Source organism: Lagopus muta, chromosome 1 (genome assembly GCF_023343835.1).
Source record: "Lagopus muta isolate bLagMut1 chromosome 1, bLagMut1 primary, whole genome shotgun sequence".
NCBI classification, from domain to species: domain Eukaryota; kingdom Metazoa; phylum Chordata; class Aves; order Galliformes; family Phasianidae; genus Lagopus; species Lagopus muta.
In genome coordinates this window covers 194,185,377-194,206,943 of record NC_064433.1, presented here as the reverse complement: position 1 = coordinate 194,206,943, position 21,567 = coordinate 194,185,377, and the positions used below count along the sequence as shown (strand labels likewise).

Genomic DNA, 21,567 nt, shown 5'->3' with positions numbered 1-21,567 from the left:
TCTGTGTCTCTCCATGGCTGCCAAGGGAAGGCTGCAGAGCTGAGGCTGTCATTCAGCTGGGAATTTGGGGAAGTGACAGCAACGAAACATTCCAACCCCTGAAGCAGTTCCTTCAGTCTTTGCACAGGACGTTATCCAGGTGGGTTTGGATGTCTGCAGGAAGATCCTCACCTCGCAGGGCAGCAGTATTGGAGCTCTGCCCCCCTCACAGCACAGATGGAACTCCCTGGGCTGCAGGCTATGCAGGTGCCCCTCGTCCTGGCATTGGGCACCACGGAACAGAGCCCAGCCCCATCCCTGCCCCCAGCCTTCAGACACAGGGCACACTGCTGGCTCACGAGGATGGAACTTCCCAAACCCTCTGCCAGCTTCAAGTTCTGCACCACAAAACCTCCTCGCAGGTCTCTAAATGCCATGGGTGCTAAGAGTGCCTCGTGAAATAATGGCAAGGTGGGATTAGTACTTCAGGTTCCCTCTAGATTACAGAATCACAGCATGGTTTGGGTTGGAAGGGAGCTCAAGGATCACGAAGCTCCAACCCCCCACCAATGCAGGGCCACCAACCTCCCCATCTCACAGCAGCCCAGGCTGCCCAGGGCCCCATCCAACCTGGCCTCCAACACCTCCAGGGATGGACGGGGCATCACAGCCTCTCTGGGCAGCTGTTCCAGCACCTCACCACTCTCTCTCTAAACAACTTCCCCCTGACATCCAAATCAGCATAGATCAGCACAATTCAATTGTAAACTGAACCCTGGGAAATGAAACAATCTCAGCAGCAGTGCTCCTGGGTACATTTCTCACCAAGCTCTCCAAGGCCTTTGCAAATGTAGAGTTTACAGGCCTGACCCAACAGCACCGCACAGGAGTTTGGATTCACACTGGCTTTGGTGCCAATGAGAGCTGCTCGTGTGCTCCAAGGCTGTTAAGGCAGAGCCAGGACACAGCCCAGGCTGCTCCTCATCAGCCCCAGCTGTCCTGGTCCCTCAGGCTGCCTCTGGGTCTGGCTTGTCTCAACTGTAACCTGGGGGCTGGTGCCCATTATTACAAGGAGGCACGATTTTGCTCTCTGCAGCCCAGAGCTGCTTCCCAGAGATCATCGAGTGGGGAGATGCTAAAGGAGGAAAGAGCCTCCTAAAGCACTGCTTCTGTTCAGCTGCAGCTGAGTTAACAGAAACTTGTGTCAGAAAAAGAACTGAGTAGAACTAACCCTGCTGAAGCGGTGACAGCTTGCTTTCCTGGCTACTGACAGCAGGTGGGAGATGAAGCACTCTTCCCCCAGGAAATCAGGTCAGGCATAAGTGCTTGATTTCAACAGCTCTCACTTTTGGAAGCACCTTGGAGAGGTGGCAGCAAAAGCAAACTCCAAGAACAGAGGCAGCGTAGACTGCAGGGTCCACTGGGAGCTACTGCTGTTTCAATACAGACACATCAGTGCTGTGCTGCCCAGCTACAGCCGACCCCCAACCTCTCCTTGCTGTGCTCAGGGAGCAAAGGCTGAGGCAGCTGAGGATGTGCCTGGCTCTGCAGCCATGCTCCTGTCTACATGAGCTCTCACGCTGGTCCAGACAGCAGCATCTCTTCTTGGTGCTGTTTCTTAGGAGGCACAGCTGCCACGAGTGGTACTCAGACCCAACCATCCTCCCTTAGAAGCACAGAGAGGCTTCTAAGATATATCCCAAGATATTTTCACAGGTGCCCTATAAAAAGAATTGGAAGCAGAAGAAATGGAACAAGAGCTGGAGAAAAAAAAAAGACACGAAGGTCCAAACCTTGCTTCTGGCACAGCCACAGGTTTGCTCCATGAACTCAGCCCACCTCCCCTGCCTGTTACTGAAATGTGGACATGGTGCTACATGGCCTTTAGCCCAAAACTTCTAAAGGACAGACACCACACTGAGCTCAGCAGGGCACCCAGGCAAACACAGGGTCCTGCTACACACAGCTGCAGCCCTCAGACACGGAGCTGCTGCTCTAGGTGCAGGGCTCACCAAAAAAGGCTCCTGTCTCCAGCTGTTACAGTGCAAGTTTAATCAAAATACCATTCCCACGATGCCGCCCTTCATTCCTTTGACATACCACATTTTATTGAGTTCTGTGGATTAAAGGGTTAGTTGTATGGTACACGAGTTCAATAAATATTTAAGAACTGGGTGATGAAGCCCCATGGCATTAGAGCAGAGAGTTAAGTAGGTAGAGAAGTAAAAAACATGTTCCTAAAATTCCAAGTAACCAGCTGGGGTGGATGAATGCAGCGCTTCGGAAAAGATGGGGTGTGCACTGTCAAGGCTTTCTGCTCAAGGACAGCATGGAATTGTGTGAGCAGCAAACTGATGGAAACTTGAATGGGTTTTTGGTACAGAATAGAACGCACCGCAGCAATTCTGCCATTTCCTGCTCAGAGCTGAAAAGCAGAAGTAACTGAGTGCAGCGTCCTTCAGTCAGGCTGAGAGCAGGAAAGGAAGCCTCCAAGCAGCAAGACACCCCCCAGCATCCTGCATCTTTGGAAGGAGTTGGGGACAGGGATAAACGGTGGGAGAAGGGCCTCACTGCTAGATGTGCACACAACATCTTTTCAAGCTTAACAGAAGTTGCTGCTTTGCCAAGGCAGACTGCATATCAGGCACACCACACAGCCAGCCTAGGGTTCTTCTCCTGGTGTTTTGTCACAGCAAAGGAGAACCCGTCAGTCAGGTTCTGCCTCTGAAGACAGGATGTGAGTCTTTAGGAAATGCAAGGAAGTGTCTCCAGTCCCAAGGCAGACCTGTAAGCGGCGTTAGCACTTTTCCTAGCTGTTCAGGAGAACTTCTTTCTATAGGGTTCAACCCAAGACCACGCAAGAGCACTTAGGTTTCCAGGAAGCCCAGCTACAAAAGCAATACACAAACTTTTTATGCACTCTACCCATACATGTGCAGCATCCCCTAATTCTCAGCTGGGGAAGCTACCATACACTACAGTGATCGCCCTCCTGCCACAGCTCCAGCAGGCTCCTCTGCCCTGAAGTGACACTCAGTGCACCTTTCTCAGATGGGAGCCACGGGCAGAGCAGCTCTGCTGGCACTGCAGGGCCGTTAGGAGCCACACATCAGGCACTCATCACGATTCTCCAGGGAGCAAACCATGGCTGCTTTGTTCCTTTCCTTCTCTTCCTCAGCGGCCTTCTCCCGCTCTCTGAGTTTCTCTTTGTTCAAGGTGAACTGGATGGGGTTTGCAGCCGGCTTCGTCCTTAGGTAATACATGCCTGTCTTCAGACCCTGCAGGGGGAAAGCACAAATCCAGGAGCTGGAATGGGCTGGCAAGTGATGGAGCCAAAAGGAGCTGCTAATTCCACCCTGCTGCAGGCCACGCCACTGTGAGCACCTCACAGCAATGCCTTGTGGGCATGGCTCATGGGAGCCACAGGGCCTGCAGCTTTACTGCTCCACAGAGATGTTCCTCTGGTAACTCTGGATTCACGGGAGGAAATGCTCATTTACCCTTCCAAGACCAATTCTTCATGGAAGCCCTTATCGAGCCCCATTTGCTCCCTTGTTCTGAACAGCTCCCACCCACATACCTGCTTCCAGCCATAGAAGTGCATGCTGGTCAGTTTGCCATAGTTGGGTTCCGCGATGTGGATGTTGAGAGATTGGCTCTGGTCGATGAAAGCTCCTCTGTCTGCTGCCATCTTGAGGACAGTTTTCTGGGAGATCTCCCACACTGTCTTATAAAGCTGCTTCAAGTCAGCAGGAATCTCAGATATATTCTGAAAGGAAGAGTTTCCCAATGCAGCATAACCCGATGTTACAACTCAAATGCTCATATTCATGCACACAAACCCTCCACAAATCACTGATTCCACCACATGAGAATTCTTGCAGCTGCAGCTCCCTCACTGAACCCAAACACTTTGGATCTGAAAGCACTCGAGCACAAAGAAACCTTGCTTGCTTTCAGAAGGTGGCCTGTGTTGGGGAATTTAGAGCAAAAGAGCTGTTTTCAAATAGGACATTCATGTTTTGCTCTGAATAGCTGTGAGGCTTTACAGAAGCACTCCAGCACTCCCACTCATGTCCAACTGCACAAGTAGGATGCACTTTTTTTAGCATGTGTGACTCCAAGCACAGCAGCATTTCAACCTCCAGAGCATAAATAATCCATCCCATCTCCTCCTCCACCCCCCAGATCTGGATGCCACGTGCTCAGCTCCTGTCTCAAGCCCACTCACTGCTATAAAATCACCCCTCCGCAACCTCTGTGATAAAAGGGAGCCCAAACGTTTGTGGAACCTGCATAAAGCAAAGCAGCTCAGCTCTCTATTTGTCCAAGTAATAATGAGTTGCATATTTCCACTGGAATTCTCTGTTCCGTGGGCAAGCTCCAGCAGGAACAAATCACCACTCAGACGCATTCCCTCATCTTTCTAATAGCAATGTTCCAGACTGAGGCTTCTCCTCCCAGGCTGGTTGAGTCACTCACGCACAGCAGACCTTAAAATCACTGTGTCAGATCTGCTCCCAGCAGTCCCCCCCACCCCAGCATTGCTCACACTGGAGACAGCCCCAGCCCCCCCTCGTCTCCACGCATACCTGGATGGAGCCATTGTGGGCAATGATTTGGTTTTTCATCTCCTCGTTCCACAGACCCCTCTCTGTGAGATCTTTCAACAAGTGTGGGTTCACAACCTGTAAGCAGCAAAGGCCCAGGAATGAAAGCACTGCATGCCCTAAGCTACGTGCCCTGCCTTACAGCACAGATGCACCTCCTAGAGGAGGTTTAGTAGCTTGTGGCACTGATAGGATTGGGAGGGTGGTTGGACTGGATGATCTTGCAGGTCGTTTCCAACCTTGTGATTCTGTGATTCTGTGTTTTTCACTTAGAGGAGAAAAATCCACACTGACACACGTAGGGATTTTCTAACATTTACACAAGACCTTGTGCAGCACTGCCAAACTCTCATTTTCCAGTTAGCACTAAGCAAACTTCTCCTTGCTGGGCCTGTAGGGGTATCTGTCCAGAAGCCCTGCACCTGACCCACACAGCATTAGTCAAGGTCTAATGAAGTGGATTGGTTTTTTTTCCCAGAGAAAAGCAGCACTTCTTTAAAATTTTGCATACCCATAGCAGCCAGCACGCAGCCCAGACACACTGGTTACATGTTCTCCTTAGCATTTTTGGCTTTGGACATAAGTGCCTGACTGAACTGACTACCACAGAATGACAGCATGGCCTGGGTTGCAAAGGAGCACAGCGCTCATCCAGCTCCAAGCCCTGCTGTGTGCAGGTCGCCAACCAGCAGCCCAGGCTGCCCAGAGCCACATCCAGCCTGGCCTTGAATGCCTGCAGGGATGGGGCATCCACAGCCTCCTTGGGCAACCTGTGCCACTGCCTCACCACCCTCTGCCTCCAAAACTTCCTCCTCACATCCAACCCAAACCTCCCCTGGCTCACTTTCAAGCCATTCCCCTTGTCCTGTCACCACCCACCCTCACACACAGCCGTTCCCCCTCCTGTTTATCCGCTCCCTTCAAGCACTGAAGGCCACCATCAGGTCTCCCTGCAGCCTTCTCTTCTCCAAGCTCAACAAGCCCAGTTCCCTCAACCTATCCTCATGGGAGAGTAATCAGTAGCCTCCATTTTGTCTTTTCCAATGATGAAAGTTACTGAAACTAAAACTACAGAAAAGCTCTTTGGCAAAGCTACCCCAAGTGCTTACCTGGAACTCTCCTGAGAGGACTCTGCGTGTGTAGATGTTACTGGTGTAGGGCTCAATGGATTCGTTGTTGCCCAGGATTTGAGCAGTGGAAGCAGTTGGCATGGGGGAAAGGAGAAGGCTGTTTCTGACACCATACCTGGCAATGAAAGCCATGAGTTAGAAAGCTTCAACCAAGGGAGAAAGAAAAGACCCAGGAACAAAGCAGGAATCCTCAGCTCAGACATCTCAGCTAGAACAGAGCCCCTGGGGTGGGCACAGCCTGTGTGTAACCACAACAACAAAGAGAGCCAGCCACAGGTAAAGACCTACCAGAAGGAAGTAATAGGGAACTATAATAGAGCCATGTGAATTCTTGCAGCCAACCTTTTGCTTTCAGTCATAATATGCCCAATGCAATTTGCATTCAAAACTAACCATGCAAGATTACCTACTTTGCAATCTTCTCCTTCAAGGCCTTCCAGTCCCACAGGTCGGATGGGGTGACGTTCCACATGTCGTACTGCAGAATCTGAAGAACACAAATTATTTTCTTTGTACTTCATAAATTATGTTATTAATCGATCTGCTATTCTTATTAATTGTCCTTATTAATTGTTCAGTCTCAGCTAAGCTCCTGTATCATAATCTCACAATCTTTTAATCGCACAAAAGGGCCCCCAGTAGAAGCTGAAGCTTTTCTTTTGTCTTCCTCTTCACCCCCATTTATCTTATGCATTTCTTAATGCACTTTAATAATCGAATGATGGAAGAAAAATAGCACTTTGCACTGATGCATCACTGCATTCAGCACTGGTGAGGCCTCACCTGGAGTTCTGTGTTCAGTTTTGGGCACCTCAGTACAGAAAGGACATGGAGGTGCTGCAGCAGATCCAAAGAAGGGCAACAAGGCTGGGGAAGGCTTGGAGAATGTGGCCTATGGGGAGAGACTGAAGGAACTGGGGCTGTTTGGTGTGGGGAAGAGGAGGCTCAGGGGAGACCTGATTGCTCTCTTCCAACAGCTGAAAGGGGATTGCAGCAGAGCAGGGCTGGTCTCTTCTCACTGGTGACAGGATGAGGGGAAATGGCCTCAAGTTGTGCCAGGGGAGGGTTAGGCTGGATCTCAGGAAACACTTGTGTACAGAAAGGGCTGTAAAGCACTGCAATGGGCTGCACAGGGAGGTGGTTGAGTCCCCATCCCTGGATGTGTTTACAAACCCTTTGGATGTGGTGCTCAGGGCCATGAGTTAGGGGCGAGTCGTTAGAGTTCAGGTAGGATAGTTGGGTTGGGGTTGGATATGATGATCTTTATGGTCATCAAATTCCAACCTGAGCAATTCTATGGTTCCACGATTACAAAGTTTCAGTCACACCCCTCCTTCCGTATCAAAGCCCTCAGGCCATCACACAACCTGTACTTCAAAGCCTCGGCCCTGAAGCAGGACACTTCTGGCACTTACCCCTCTGCTGACAGGAGAACCCTCATACGTTTCGTACGGCCCTTGCTGCTCAGCCAGCTCACAGCTGGCTTCCAGAGCCCCGTAATAAATGGTCTCGAAGATCTGCTGGTTCAGGCGCTGCGCCTCGGGGCTTTCAAAGGGGAACCTCATCAGGATGAAGGCGTCAGCCAGGCCCTGCACACCGATGCCGATGGGGCGGTGGCGCCTGTTGGAGCGCTCCGCCTGCAGGGGATTCAAGCAGAGGGAATGGCGACTTGAGCTGCGTGGAAACAGAGTTGGATAGAAGCTCTGGAAGGATCTCTGACCTCCCCCTGTGGCTGCCCTCATTTTTCTTGGCAGTCCGTTCTGCTGCAGTGAGCCAGCCCTGAGCTCCCCACTATTTGGTAAGGCAGGAATTGGAGGATCAGGATTAAGGTTTGTTTGGAGCGATCGCTAATCCTGATTGCTCGATCCGACACAATAAAGGTGTGATTAGAAATGAATACTAAACCCTCCCTCAAAAACAGATCCATGAAGATATTTGAATTCAAGTGCTCTAACTGCACGTGCTTGGAAAAAAAAAAAAGTGATCTTCACCAGGCTTGGCCTTCAGCTTGGAGTATTTTTGCACTGATGCATCACTGCATTCAGCACTGATGAGGCCTCACCTGGAGTTCTGCCTTCAGTTTTGGGCACCTCAGTACAGAAAGGACATGGAGGTGCTGCAGCAGGTCCAAAGAAGGGCAACAAGGCTGGGGAAGGCTTGGAGAATGTGGCCTATGGGGAGAGACTGAAGGAACTGGGGCTGTTTGGTGTGGGGAAGAGGAGGCTGAGGGGAGAGCTTACTGCTCACTTCCAATAGCTGAAAGGTGATTGCAGCAGAGCAGGGCTGGTCTCTTCTCACTGGTGACAGGACGAGGGGAAATGGCCTCAAGTTGTGCCAGGGGAGGGTTAGGCTGGATCTCAGGAAACACTTGTGTACAGAAAGGGCTGTAAAGCACTGCAATGGGCTGCACAGGGAGGTGGTTGAGTCCCCATCCCTGGATGTGTTTACAAACCCTTTGGATGTGGTGCTCAGGGCCATGAGGGAAGGCTTATTCCTTTCTCCAATGCCCAGCCCTGCTGCTTGCCTTCCTGTGTTCTTGCAATGCATGTAACTCTGCACCCTTCCCCCCTTCAAGAACTCCCAACCCTCTGTCTTCCCTTCCACAAAACTATCCACACCCCCCCCCCCCCAAAAATGTACGAAACCAACAGCTCCACGCTGAGTTCCAGGATGATTCCCTCCGTTCTGCTCCCCACCTCACGCTGCTCTGTGCTTTATGGAAGTCCACACACACACACACACACACACACACACCAACAAATCCACCCGCAGAACCATCTCCAGGGGAAGCTTTGACTGCAGGTCCTTCACTAAGGAGCCACTCTGGATGGGGGCTGAAGGTGCCACCACCAATAGGTCACAGCTGCAGACAGGCAGCTATGGGAGCCCCCAGCTCTGTGCCACCACAGGTTTACAGAATCCCTCGGCGATTCCTTCAAACTGGGACTGCAGAGAGCAGCAGAGCCTCTGTCACAGCTCCTGGGCTGCCATCAGCTCCATAGCAGTGCAGCACAGCACTCACCTCAGGCACAGGGTAGTAGTTGATGTCAATGATTTTGTTCAGGTTTCGGACAATAACCTTTGTGACCTCAGCCAGCTTCTTGAAATCGTAAGTGTGCTCCGAAGTGACGTACATGTTCAGGGCTATGGAGGCCAGATTGCAAACTGCCACCTGCAGAGAAGAAAACATTGAGAACAACGTGTCAGCCAACATTGAAAACAACGTGTCAGCCAACATCCCCTGCAAAAGACACACTGCCTCAATTCCAGAGCACGCCCTCTGTCCAAGCAAAGCACCACGCAAGCTAAAAGGCTGTAAAGACACATTTCTCACTTGCATGCCTTTCACAAGCTGGAAGAAGGACAACAACAAGTCAAAAAGTTAGCTGATATCAGTATCACTATAAAAATTCTAGCCCGTAAGCTTTCCTTCCAGAAACTGAGCCCAACTTCTTATTAGAATCAGCAGATGATCCTCGTGAGATCCAGAATACATCAGAGCACCGTCCTCGTTATTTTCTAACAGTCACTTCATTTCCAACCCCAGGGTAATTGGAACAGCTCGGCTCAGCTCAGGCAGTAGAAGCTGATGCTTTCAGTTTTAACAGCCTCAAGAGCTTAACTGCACTAGAGATGTCTCACGTTGCATTAGCACTGACTCATTTCTGCATCCCTTCTTTACTTTTGTTAGCAAATGCTGAAGTCCAAGCACAGCAACTCCACCGAGCACCTAAATGAGATGGAGAACTCAGAGACAATTAGCAGTGAAGTTCAGATCTGGAGGTAGGAGGTGCTTACACCACCTGCCTGCAAGCCACAAAGCTCATTTATCTCTCCAGCAAAGGTTCACTTTGATGGGTACCTTGTTTTAATGCCCAATCCTCAACAGGGGCTGGAAAGGAGGGGACGCCTCCCCATACCCACCCAGTCACCCAGTGGAAGAGCTGTACACACTCGAGTCAAAGCATCCCAGGATTTCCTTAGTTACCTGCTCCCTTCCCCAGCCAAGGGTTGGTTATGTTCTAAAAAGCTCCAACGAGCACCTTTACACATATCCTGCACTGCTGCAAGTTGCTGCTCTCCCACTCACCTCATCTTTGCTGGTATACTCCACTATTTCTGTGCACAGGTTGCTGCATTTGATGGTCCCCAAGTTCTGCTGATTGCTTTTCCTGTTGCAAGAGTCTTTGTACAGCATGTAAGGCGTGCCAGTCTCCGTCTGCGACTCGATGATGGCGTACCAGAGCTGCTGGGCCTTCACCACTCTGCGGACACGGCCTTGCTTCTCATAGCTGCAAAGGGCACACGGTGCTCAGTGACTCCCAGACTCTCCAGAAGCAGCACAGGAATCATTTCTGTGATTCTATGATCAATCTATTCATCAGGTTCCCAAGGAGGCACAACCCCACTCAATTTCAACTTGGCCAGCAGAGCCTGAACGGCAGAGTATTCAGACTGCTCTGGATAAAGGAAATAGGAAGCTTTCCCTAAAGCACCCTACACAATTCACTCAAAACAGAGCCACCCACTGCCTTAAATAGGGACCATTTCAGAACTTCACTCTGAAATAAGCTTTCATGCACAGCCTGCGCTCAGCAGCTCTCACTTGGGAGCAGCAGTAACTGCACATCCCCATCTGTGCCACTGCTACCACTGTGACAACTGAACTGAGCAGCCCCTTCCAAGCCCTGTGCTTTGGCTCCCAGGCACCACACCAGGGCAGTTCTGCAGTCAGATGGCCGCTGTATAAAAGCCTGCTCACTTCCCTTACCTCTCATACAGTTTCTCAAATTCCTCTCCCCAGACCTCATCTAGGCCAGGACATTCATTTGGGCACATTAAGGACCAATCCTGTAAGAAGGAAAAAAATACTCAAAATCTGTAGGTGCCTCGTTCATTAACAGCATTCAACTTCATCAGCAGATCCTGCTGCAAACAGCAACATGAAAGCTCACGTTCCCATCCTGAAAAAGGAGCCAGCTTTTCCTGCAGGCACAGGGGAGGTGTTTACTGGAGCAGTCTGATCTATTTAAAAATCAACTGTAGGAATCCTTGTGACAAACTGCACCTGGAATCCCGAAGTGACTGATTCTCAGATGTAACCCATTTTCAAGGAATAACAAGCAGAATGAGGATCTAATTACTGAGAAGATTTTGATGCTATATGGAAACTGCAAAGTACAAATTTGGCACAGAAGTGGGCAAGTGATTCAGCCCCGAAGCAAAGTGCTCCACTGGAGTTCTCCACTTGCACAACCTAGTGCTCAGCTGGGGTACAGCAACCTGCAGCTCTGCACCACTCTGCTCCTCCATTAACACAGCTCCTCTGCACCCAACAAGCTCCTTACCTGGTTGGTTTCAACTCTCTTCATGAAGAGATCCGGAATCCAGAGGGCAAAGAAAAGGTCTCTGGCACGCTGCTCTTCTTTCCCAGTGTTCTTCTTTAAGTCAAGAAACTCAAAGATGTCCAGGTGCCACGGCTCCAGGTAGATGGCAAAAGCCCCAGGTCTCTGACACAGACAACATCAAGATCAGATCAAACCATCCTGAAAATGAAACCTCCCACACTGCTGCCATGGGCACACAAGACCTCAAACTAACTAAAGTCAGTCTGATAGTCTCACTGAGGCAATTTCAATGTGCTGTTCTGCATTACTGTTGCTCTCATTGGAGCTAGGCCATGCCAGTAGTTCCAGATTCTTAATGAAAATTATTTCCCCTGTGTAAATGGAGCTTGACAATTCCTAGATTTACCTATGAGCCTTACCTCCATCGGCCTCTGGGCTACCTGAACACAAAGGGTGCAGAAGAAGAAACTTTCTGCAGCCTTGATTCAATCACTTGATCCAAGTGATTGATAAGCACTGCAAGAGATGACCTGAAGCACACATCTCATGCAGCAGACACACAGCAGAAGTTACACCTGCATGATGGAATGCTGGGCTACCAACAAGGAGGGAAAGAAGTCCTTTTCCTAATAACGTGCCAACCTTCACTGCATCACTGATGTCACTGTTCCAACCCTTCACAGGTGAACTCTTCCCCTGGTGCAGCTCCCCTCTTTCCCCCCAGTTCAATGCAAAGCCATTACCTTGTTACCACCTTGATCCACGTAGCGAGCAGTGTTGTTGTACACCCTCAGCATAGGGACAAGTCCATTGGAGTTCCCATTTGTCTGCAGGAGCACAGGAAAACCATCGTTACCAAAAAAGCAACTTTCAGCCATCATCTTGAAAGCTGGAAATCGATCGCTTCAGTCAGTGCTTTGGTGGCACCACCACCTGCCCCTGGAACCTCCACACTTTCCTCTTTTAAATTAAAGAAATCCATCATTAACTGATTTCCTCAACACAAGGCAATGTGGAGTCATGCAGAGGTTACACAGACAGTGACCAAAAGAAAAAAAATCCTCATACATCCACTGAACACCTTAAGTAGTTGAACTATAAAGAGGGAAATGCCAATGCCTTGGCCTCCAGGAGTATGCCAGGCTGCTGACACATAAATAAGTTGGAATTGTCTGATCAGGCAGCAGCACGAGATCTGTTGCAAGGACTTCTCTCAGGAAAGCCAAGCAGCAAGAGAAACCAACCTCCTTGTTTTAAAGCACATTGAAAGGAAGCTCTATGGGGCCGGACGAGCTGCTGTGCTCAGACCTCTCAAAGCAGTGCTGGGTTGGCAGCTGGAATGCAGGCATTTCCCCAGGGCAGAAGGTTGCTCTGCTGCAGGCACCACCTGCACACTCACCCCAGCAATGTAGCTGCCCGTGGCGCGGATGCAGCTCACAGCCAGCCCGATGCCACCAGCAGACTTGGAGATCAGGGCACACTGCTTCAGGGTGTCGTAGATTCCCTCAATGCTGTCATCCTTCATGCACAGCAGGAAACAACTAAGGAAAACAAACAGCTTTAGTAGAGAATCATTAAAATAAAGCCGAGAAAAAAATGTAAGGATTTCATTAGGGCTGCAGAAAAACGATGGTACTGTAAGCTTAACGTGCAATGCAAAGAACACTTCTCAGGCCTTCAGAAAAGAATCCCAGAAACACAGCTCCTCAATTTGGAAGCTGTGACAGCACTTCACTGGAACAGACCCAGCCTCCAGAACTTGTTCTTCCTCCAGTTATGCACTAAGAAAGCTTGGAATCAGAGAATCACAGAATGGTTGGGCTGGAAGAGACCTCAAGGATCACGAAGCTCCAACCCCCCACCAATGCAGGGCCACCAACCTCCCCATCTCACAGCAGCCCAGGCTGCCCAGGGCCCCATCCAACCTGGCCTCCAACACCTCCAGGGATGGACGGGGCATCACAGCCTCTCTGGGCAGCTGTTCCAGCACCTCACCACTCTCTCTCTAAACAACTTCCCCCTGACATCCAACCTCCAGCTGCCCTCCCTCAACTCCAAACCATTTCCCCTTGTCCTGCTGCCATCTCCCCTTGCACAGAGCTGACTCCCCTCCTGTCTGCAGGCTCCCTTCAGGCACTGCAGGCTGCACTGAGGTCACCCCGCAGCTTCTCTTCTCCATGCTGAACAAGCCCAGCTCCCTCAGCCTGTCTTTGTAGGGAGGTGCTGCAGCCCTCTGCTCATCTGGACCCTCTCCAACAGCTCCCTGTCTTTCTTGTCCTGGTGTCCCCAGCCCTGGAATCCAAAGGTACCTGGAGAGCTGTGGCCGGTTGGTGCCTGCGTTGAACAGCGTGGGTGAGGCGTGGGTAAACCACCTTTCAGACAGAAGGTTGTAAGTCTCAATTGCAGCATCAATGTCATTTTTGTGGATTCCCACTGCCACCCTCATCAGCATGTGTTGAGGACGCTCAGCAACTGGACACAGAGCAGCAAAAGGGAGAAAAGAATGCTGCAGTTATGTTACAGCCAGTACAGATGAGGGGAACAAGTTGTGATGTGCAATGGGCCACTGAAGAGCTGTATTTTTCATAGATCCACACAACAGCTCAGATTGGAAGGAGCTCAGCAGGCCTGTCGCTCAGGAGTCAGCTCAGAGGATCAGAGCAGTATAAAGAACTCCTGGGCTGAGATGCGTAGCCCCTCTCCACAACCTGTTCCACTGCTCTCATGAGGGGGAAAAAATCTATATTAACAGTTAAAATGCAATCCAATATCCATGCCAGCACCCAATTGCTCTCTAAATTTGACATCACAATCAACACCTCCACCTCTGGTGTCCTGGGACTGTCAGGCTGAGGGCCTGCAGCGACTGGCAGTGAGAGCACAACAGCCCTTCCAACTGATGCTCCTTTACCAGTGCCTAGCATTACAGAAGAGGTTCTCAGACAGAAACCAGTTCATCCTGGATGACCAAGGCCTTCAAAGCACTGAGATCTATCTACCAGACAGGTGAAGCTCAGCTGTCCAGGCCACACTGGCACCATTTGGAGCACTCCTGTATACTTGCCACAGTGCCACTCCTCAGTGATCAGCTGTTTTTCACACAAGCACAGCAGTGCCACCAGAAGGATGGCAGCCAAGAAGAGATGCTGCAGGTGCTCAGAGATCATTTCACCTGGTTCAAGTCAGTACCCCGTGCTTTGGCTGGATTTCTGTAGCAAAGCCATGAGACAGCCTGTCTACCTCCCCACCCCCTACTCTGTGCCATGGCTCTGATTTCATTATGCACTGAGCTGATGCGGATGGTTCTTACCTTTTGAGTTGATTTTCAACAAGTAGGAGCGCTCTAAAGTCTAAAAGGAAGAACATTTCAGAGGTCACTCACATTTCCAGCTTAAAATCATCCCATTAATGCAGAGAGCTCCCAAGCTCTGTAACCCCAAGCATTCACACGCTCTTCATGCCAGGTTTCAACAGAGGCACCAGCCTCACACTCCACTGCTCCTCTTGTTAATTGCACAGTGACTGAAAAAGAAACCCACTAGGAGATCCCAGCCCCGAGGGCTCTGCTTTGATGATGGCAGGGGAGCACGGAGCAGCAAGGTTCATCACTGCCTTTTAACCCAGTGAATTCAGACCAGATGACACGAGAGCATCTGTTCTCCATAATGCCATCTCTCAGCACTGTTAATTACACTGTGATAATGCTTTCTGGACAACCTGTACCACAATCTGCTGAGCAGGGTGCCAAACACACAACCCAACAAATATGGTGATCTCACACTTGGAGCAGATGCCTTGTGACTTGTGGCTAACGAATTACAGCAATAATTGCAGCAGGGAAGGTCAGAAATGCATACCTACGTACACACAGAATCACACCAACACCCCCTCAAGATCCCTTGTTTCCACCCTTGGCCATTCAGCAGCTGCTCTGATCCACACACCACAGTGTGTGATCCACACACCACCACTGCAGCCCCCTGCCCCCATGCTGAGCGCACCGCAGCACACGTGTTGGAAAAAGCTCCCAGACACAGCTGGACACAAACATCACCAGTTCTGGAGACCCACTGGGGCCAACGAGCCACCAGAAGCACTAAGTGCTATGGAAAGACACAGAGCTCTTGGAGCAGGTCCAGAGGAGGCACTGAGATGAGCAGAGGGCTGGAACAGCTCTGTGTGAGGAAAGGCTGAGGGAACTGGGCTTGTTTGGCTTGGAGAAGAGAAGGCTGCAGGGAGACCTGATGGTGGCCTTCAGTGCTTGAAGGGAGCGGATAAACAGGAGGGGGAACGGCTGTGTGTGAGGGTGGGTGGTGACAGGACAAGGGGAATGGCTTGAAAGTGAGCCAGGGGAGGTTTGGGTTGGATGTGAGGAGGAAGTTTTGGAGGCAGAGGGTGGTGAGGCAGTGGCACAGGTTGCCCAAGGAGGCTGTGGATGCCCCATCCATCCCTGCAGGCATTCAAGGCCAGGCTGGATGTGGCTCTGGGCAGCCTGGGCTGCTGGTTGGCGACCTGCACACAGCAGGGCTTGGAGCTGGATGAGCGCTGTGCTCCTTTGCAACCCAGGCCATGCTGTGATTCTATGATGAAAAGCCAAGTGCTCCCCAGCTAACCCTGCAGAGCTCACTGCATCACAGCCCAAAGCAGCGTGCAGGGAGGGGAGCCAAGCAGATGGTGGGGGCACAGCACACGGGTCTGGCTGTGGGGGAGATGTTCCAGCAGCATGGAAGGAGCCAACGCGTAGGTTGGCCCACTGAGAACTGTTACACAAAACAATGGCAAGATAACCAAAAATCCTTTTTTGGGTTATGAAGAATTAGATTTTTTGAGGAACAGCACGAGCTGGGAAGCTTCCAGCCACATTCAGAGCTATCTGCTGTAGAAGCTTCGAGCCCAACAAGTAAATGTTATACAGAACACAGCAAAGCCCAGAAGAAAGCATGTGAGTCATGCATTGGGCAACTCCTTGGTGCAGGTACTCTCTGTTTTTACCAACCCACTGATGCCCTTCTTGCTCAAACCTAATGATTCTGCAAGGATTCCCATCCCTCCCAGGTGACTCAGCTCCAGAAAAGCAGCAACACAGCAGGCTTGGTTATCTTGAGCAAAGTGAGTAATGTGCTCTTACCTTAAAGCCAAAATAGTTGTATGAGAAGTCTCTGTCATAGATAATTGCAGAATTCAGGCGCTGAGGGGAAATAAAACAGAAAAATGGATCTTCTGACTTCTGTGGCCTCGCATTCAGGTCCTACAATGCTGTCATTGTTTGATATTTCCAGCCCCAGAGATCCAGTGAAACAGACACCGCACCAGAGGGAAGGAAGCAGGGAGCAACAGGCAGGTTCAAACAAACACACAGTGTTTGCCATCTCTTTCAAGGACAGGGCACAATTGGTGGCTACACCAAGAAATACAAGATATCATCAAAACAGGAATGCAACTTCCCCAATAAAAACACAAGGCTGGAACAGCTCGAAACGAGACACCAGGCCTCACCTCTCCCTCCTCCGTGCACAAACACATTGCTACATCCCCAAGTGCTGTCTCCCAACTGAAGGCGTTGGGCTCTCACGACAAAGAGGACCTCCAGGAAAGCCCCCCTACCTGAAGGACATTCTTACACCCTCTTTTAAAATCTCCAGAGCATTTATCATCTGCATTCGTTTCTATACAGGCTTTTCCTCCCCAAACAAATAGGGCAAATAAATCATCTGAACTAGTTCCCTGTATTTCCAAAACTTGGGACTGGGGAAGGGTTACATACGTCCTTGTTGGCCAAAACTATGTCGAGTGTTTCCTTGGAGATCATTGGCGAGTGCTTCCCATTGTGAGGGTTGATGTAGTTGTACAGATCATCCATCACATCTGCAACAGAAACACATTGAAAAAGAAAGGCGTCTGCAGAGCTGTCTGAACACACATCTGTCATTTGTTTCCAGGGCTTTAGCAGACAGGGCTCCCCATCCTCAGAAATAATCCCTTCCAGGTCCACACAAATGCATCTTCTCTTCTACCTGCTCAGTGTCAGCACTGATCTGGTGACCCCAGCACTTTCCTAGCAATGGTTTCTATAGGATTTGTGACACGGAATAAACAGGACAGACAGTTGGGTGCATCCTGATTTCAGTCAGTTCCACTCCTCGCTGACCTGTTCTCATCTCCGCGGCATTTTTAGTTACTCTGAGTGCTCTGTAACTTCTGCTGAAGGAACATCTGTGTATTTACACCCTCTAAAACCCCTCCTCCCTTTCTGGCTGATTACCATCCGATTACTGATTATCACTGGAACAGGCTGCCCAGGGAGGTGGTGGAGTCTCCTTCCCTGGAGATGTTCAAGACCTGCCTGGATGCCAACCTGTGCAACCTGCTGTAGGGAACCTGCTTTGGCAGGGGGTTGGACTCGATGAGCTCTGGAGGTCCCTTCCAACCCCTACAATTCTGTGATGCTGTGACCATCTAAATGCCCCCAGGCAGACTCACCACTGAACACTTTCTTAGTTTCTTTGTGCAGGTTGGACACTGCAATCCTCGCTGCCAATATCGCATAGTCAGGGTGCTTGGTGGTCAGGGTTGCAGCTGTCTCAGCAGCCAGGGTATCCAGCTCCACGGTCGTGACTCCGCTGTACAGCCCCTGGATCACCTTCATGGTGATCTGGGCCTGGAAAAGGCAAACAGTGCAGATCAGCTGCCTGTGAAAACATCCCTTCTGTCGGCCTTTCGGGGTATGAGACACTCTCTGCTCTGAGCAACACCTTTCACACTGCTTAATTAGAAAAGCAAATCAAACCCAGTGAAACACTGGCTCCTAAAACTTTAAACCAAGAGGCAGAGGGGCAGAGCAGGGAGCGAGCAAAGAGAGCAGAGACCATTAAACCAGAACAAAACCATTAACAAGCTTTTCTAAGCAGACACTTTCCTGAAGGCTGGATTGAAGTACAGCAAAGTTCACCAGACAAACAAAAAACACAAAAAACCTCAATTTAAAAGAGTGCTTGCTTGGATGTTTTGAAACTCCAGCTGAAGCTTGACTGTAAAATGCCTGATGAGATGTGGAAGTGATACAGCAAGAGAGAAAAAACCCAGCCCTACTGGCATATGCTGGCTTTTGCACTGTGCCTCGGCCTAAGCTCCACCTGCAGGCTGGGACCCCTCCTGGGAAAAGCACACACTGCTGCAGAGCACAGGAGAGTGCAGAACTGTGTTAAATTAGCTTCACTGTGCAGGTGGGAGCGCTCAGCAGGCACAGGAATCTTGCTCTTGTGCTCATCACCAAATCCTCCCCACAGCAGCCTGCTTTAAGCTTCAGCACTGCAGAGATGAAAACAAATCACCAGCGCTCCTCCTCTCCACCTATGGCTGAAGAGCACCACGCTTGTAGGTACAGAATGCTAATTATCATACAGTTGCAAATTAAGATGCGAAAACAGATCAGTAGATCTCAGAGATGGGAAGAGCCCAAGATGGCAGCTCCAAACGTACAGATGTTTGGTGCAGGTGTGCAGAACCAATCTCAGGGCCATAAATGAGGAGTCATCCCCTGCACGAGCTGGGGAAAGGGGAGCTTACGTGGGGGGGATCAAACACAACCCCAAATCCCACACAGCCCAAAAGAACCAGATATTACAGTGATGGGGGGTTCTGACAGTCAGGCAGGGCACCTCGTTTTAAGAGAGCTTCAAGGTCTGATTTCCACATAGCATTGCTCAAGCTTTGCAGGTTAAAATTGAGAGCAATCTGCCACAATCGATGTTTGTGAGTCAGAGCAACAAAAAACTCTTTTTAAGCACAAGAAGCTCCATCACTCCAACAGTATTTAGGCCATCTATCCAAGGCAGTTTAGAGCAGGTAAAGCAGAGACCTTCCCACAGTTCAATCTCATACTTTGTACCTGGTGAAGCAAAAAGCATCAGAACACAAACAGTAAGAAGAAACGCGTTACAAACATATTTGCCAACAGCTCCTGAGCAGGTTGCTGTGCTTGCTTTTTGTGAAGGTGAACAGCAGATAACACCTCCACCTTGCTCACAGCTATTGGCTTTTGGCAGAGATCACTGCTAGCCCAGAAGGCCAACTGTGTTTTGGGCTGCATGACAATGGGGTGGCCAGCAGGGAGAGGGAGGTGATCGTCCCCTCCATCGGCTCTTGTGAGGCCCCATCTGCAGCGCTGCGTCCTGCTGGGGCCCCCAGCACAGGAAGGACGGGGAGCTCTGGGAGTCCAGAGGGGCACTGAGATGAGCAGAGGGCTGGAGCAGCTCTGTGTGAGGAAAGGTTGAGGGAACTGGGCTTGTTGAGCTTGGAGAAGAGGAGGCTGCAGGGAGACCTGATGGTGGCCTTCAGTGCTTGAAGGGAGTGGATAAACAGGAGGGGGAACGGCTGTGTGTGAGGGTGGGTGGTGACAGGACAAGGGGAATGGCTTGAAAGTGAGCCAGGGGAGGTTTGGGTTGGATGTGAGGAGGAAGTTTGGAGGCAGAGGGTGGTGAGGCAGTGGCACAGGTTGCCCAAGGAGGCTGTGGATGCCCCATCCATCCCTGCAGGCATTCAAGGCCAGGCTGGATGTGGCTCTGGGCAGCCTGGGCTGCTGGTTGGCGACCTGACTGAAAATCAATCTCTGAGGTCCTTTTCTACCCAGGCCATTCTGTGATTCTATGATTATATTCTTTTCACCCAGATAATACACATGAGGGGCAGAGAATGGGCCAGCAGGAAAAAGGGTACTCACTGGGTCCACAAAGTCAGCGTTGAGCCCATAGCAGAGCTTCTGGATGCGTGACGTGATCTTGTCGAACATGACACGCTCCTGGCGTCCATCTGGTGGGAAAGAGGTTACAAACAGCAGCTCCAACAACAAGAAATGGATGATTTAAGCACAGCATCCCACCCAGCACCTCACACTAGGAGCCAACCAGGTTGGGAGTCACCAAGGACAATCAATTTGGGTTCATTGAATCCTTAAGGTTGGAAAAGCCTGCTAGAACGATAGAAAGGCCTGGGTTGCAAAGGAGCACAGCGCTCATCCAGTTCCAACCCCCTGCTGTGTGCAGGGTCACCAACCAGCAGCCCAGGCTGCCCAGAGCCACATCCAGCCTGGTCTTGAATGCCTCCAGATCCCCACATCCAACCCCAAGCCATCCCACCACGCTTTGTGCTCAAGGAACACTCAGTGCTGACAAAACGCCTCTCGGCAGCACTGAGGGCCGTGGTTTAGCGGGTTATTTTGGCGGTAGGTTGGTTGGTTGGACCGGATGATCTGGGAGGTTTTTTCCAACCTCGGCGGCTCCGTGTCCCTCAGTGCCCGGCGCCATCGCAACTCCAGGGACAGATGCCCCCTCACCTCACGGGCACCCCGCGCAGAGAAGAATTCTACCTAATATCCAACCCAAACACCCCCTGTCACAACCGAAGGCCATCGTTTCTCCTGCTATTGACAAGAGCAGAGCTCGACCCCCACCTCGCCGCGACCTCCTTCAGCGAGGAGGCCGAGGAGCCCATCCCCACAGCACCGACGCCGTGTGGCCCTGCGGGGCTCCGTGGCCAAAGTCGGGACGGAGCCATGAGCGGCTCCCCGCGGTCCCCCCGCCCCCACGTTCCCGCTCACCGCGCTTCACGACGTGCATGGCGGCGGTGGCGGCGGCGGCGCGGGCTCCCAACGGCTGCCGAGCGCCAATTCCCGCTCCCGCCAACCGCGCTGACCCCGCCGCGCCGCCGTACGCTCCGCCCCCACCCGCTGAGGCCGCGGGCGACATCTTGGATCCGGGCACCGACTCATTCTTTCCCCCTCCGAAGCCGCTTCGGAGCTGTTTCTCGTCCTCAGCGGAGCCTCACCCCCTGATCTACCCCCGAGTCTTCCTCGTGCCCTCCCGGGAAGCGGCAACCACCGAGGGCAGAGAGGGCTGCGTGCCCGCTTCCAAGATGGCGGCGGTGCCCTCCTCCCCCTTCAGGGCGATTCGCGGCCGCGCGAGGGCGCGACGTACAGCAGCCGCGAAGGGCTATAATACCTCATTTCGCGATACGCATAACCAGAACACAGTGGTGATTGCACTAAATAGTATTTAAACGTCGTCTTTAATGCGACTCTCCACGCGATTCTCCCACAGCCCTCCCTCCCCTTCCAAAGAACGCCAAAACCCCTGAGGAACATAGCAGCTTATGTGCTATCGTGGAGGCCTGTATGCTGTCATGACAGCCAGCCCACCTCTTGCTGTGAGGGGTTGGGATGGGCACCTTGAGGAGGGAGAGCCCCCTGGGGACAGGCAGCCCCACAGGGCTATGGGAATCGTGGGGACACTGTGCCCTTGGATGCAGACAGGAAGAGCATCATGGCAGAAAGCCCTTTGGGGTCTGAGAAGGCCCCTTTGGGAGGGCCTGAGGAGGCCCCTTGGGATCTCAGAAAGGCCTCTGGGGTCTCAGGAGGCCGTGGCCACCCTTCAGGCATTGGGAGAGGCAGTGTTGAGTGGCTGGCTGCTCCCCCACCCAAATGCCCCAGGGTCCAGGCAGCGCTCA

The 21,567-nt window shown here is 51.4% G+C and overlaps 1 protein-coding gene across 1 annotated transcript; it reads right to left on the bottom strand.

The window, feature by feature from the left end:
- Positions 1-1,970: 1,970 nt before the first annotated feature.
- Positions 1,971-20,796, bottom strand: RRM1 (ribonucleotide reductase catalytic subunit M1). The gene is made up of 19 exons (XM_048950289.1): positions 20,663-20,796; positions 19,787-19,875; positions 17,548-17,725; positions 16,832-16,932; positions 16,196-16,255; positions 14,378-14,417; positions 13,377-13,539; positions 12,467-12,608; positions 11,811-11,894; positions 11,068-11,229; positions 10,491-10,570; positions 9,810-10,011; positions 8,742-8,891; positions 7,135-7,356; positions 6,130-6,206; positions 5,699-5,834; positions 4,572-4,667; positions 3,560-3,748; positions 1,971-3,257 (listed from the first exon to the last, which is right to left on the bottom strand). The coding sequence occupies exons 1-19, from the start codon at positions 20,679-20,681 to the stop codon at positions 3,075-3,077; spliced, it is 2,373 nt and encodes a 790-aa protein (XP_048806246.1). The 5' UTR covers positions 20,682-20,796; the 3' UTR covers positions 1,971-3,074.
- Positions 20,797-21,567: the final 771 nt, after the last annotated feature.

What these genes read in the sequence shown, in the direction of transcription:
- RRM1 (XM_048950289.1), bottom strand. An exon ending in CGGGCAGCTACATTGCTGGG is followed by an intron (nt 11,895 to 12,466) that starts GTGAGTGTGCAG and finishes GTGCTCCTGCAG; the next exon opens with ACAAATGGGAACTCCAATGG. An exon ending in AGTATACCAGCAAAGATGAG is followed by an intron (nt 8,892 to 9,809) that starts GTGAGTGGGAGA and finishes TCTTCTCTGCAG; the next exon opens with GTGGCAGTTTGCAATCTGGC.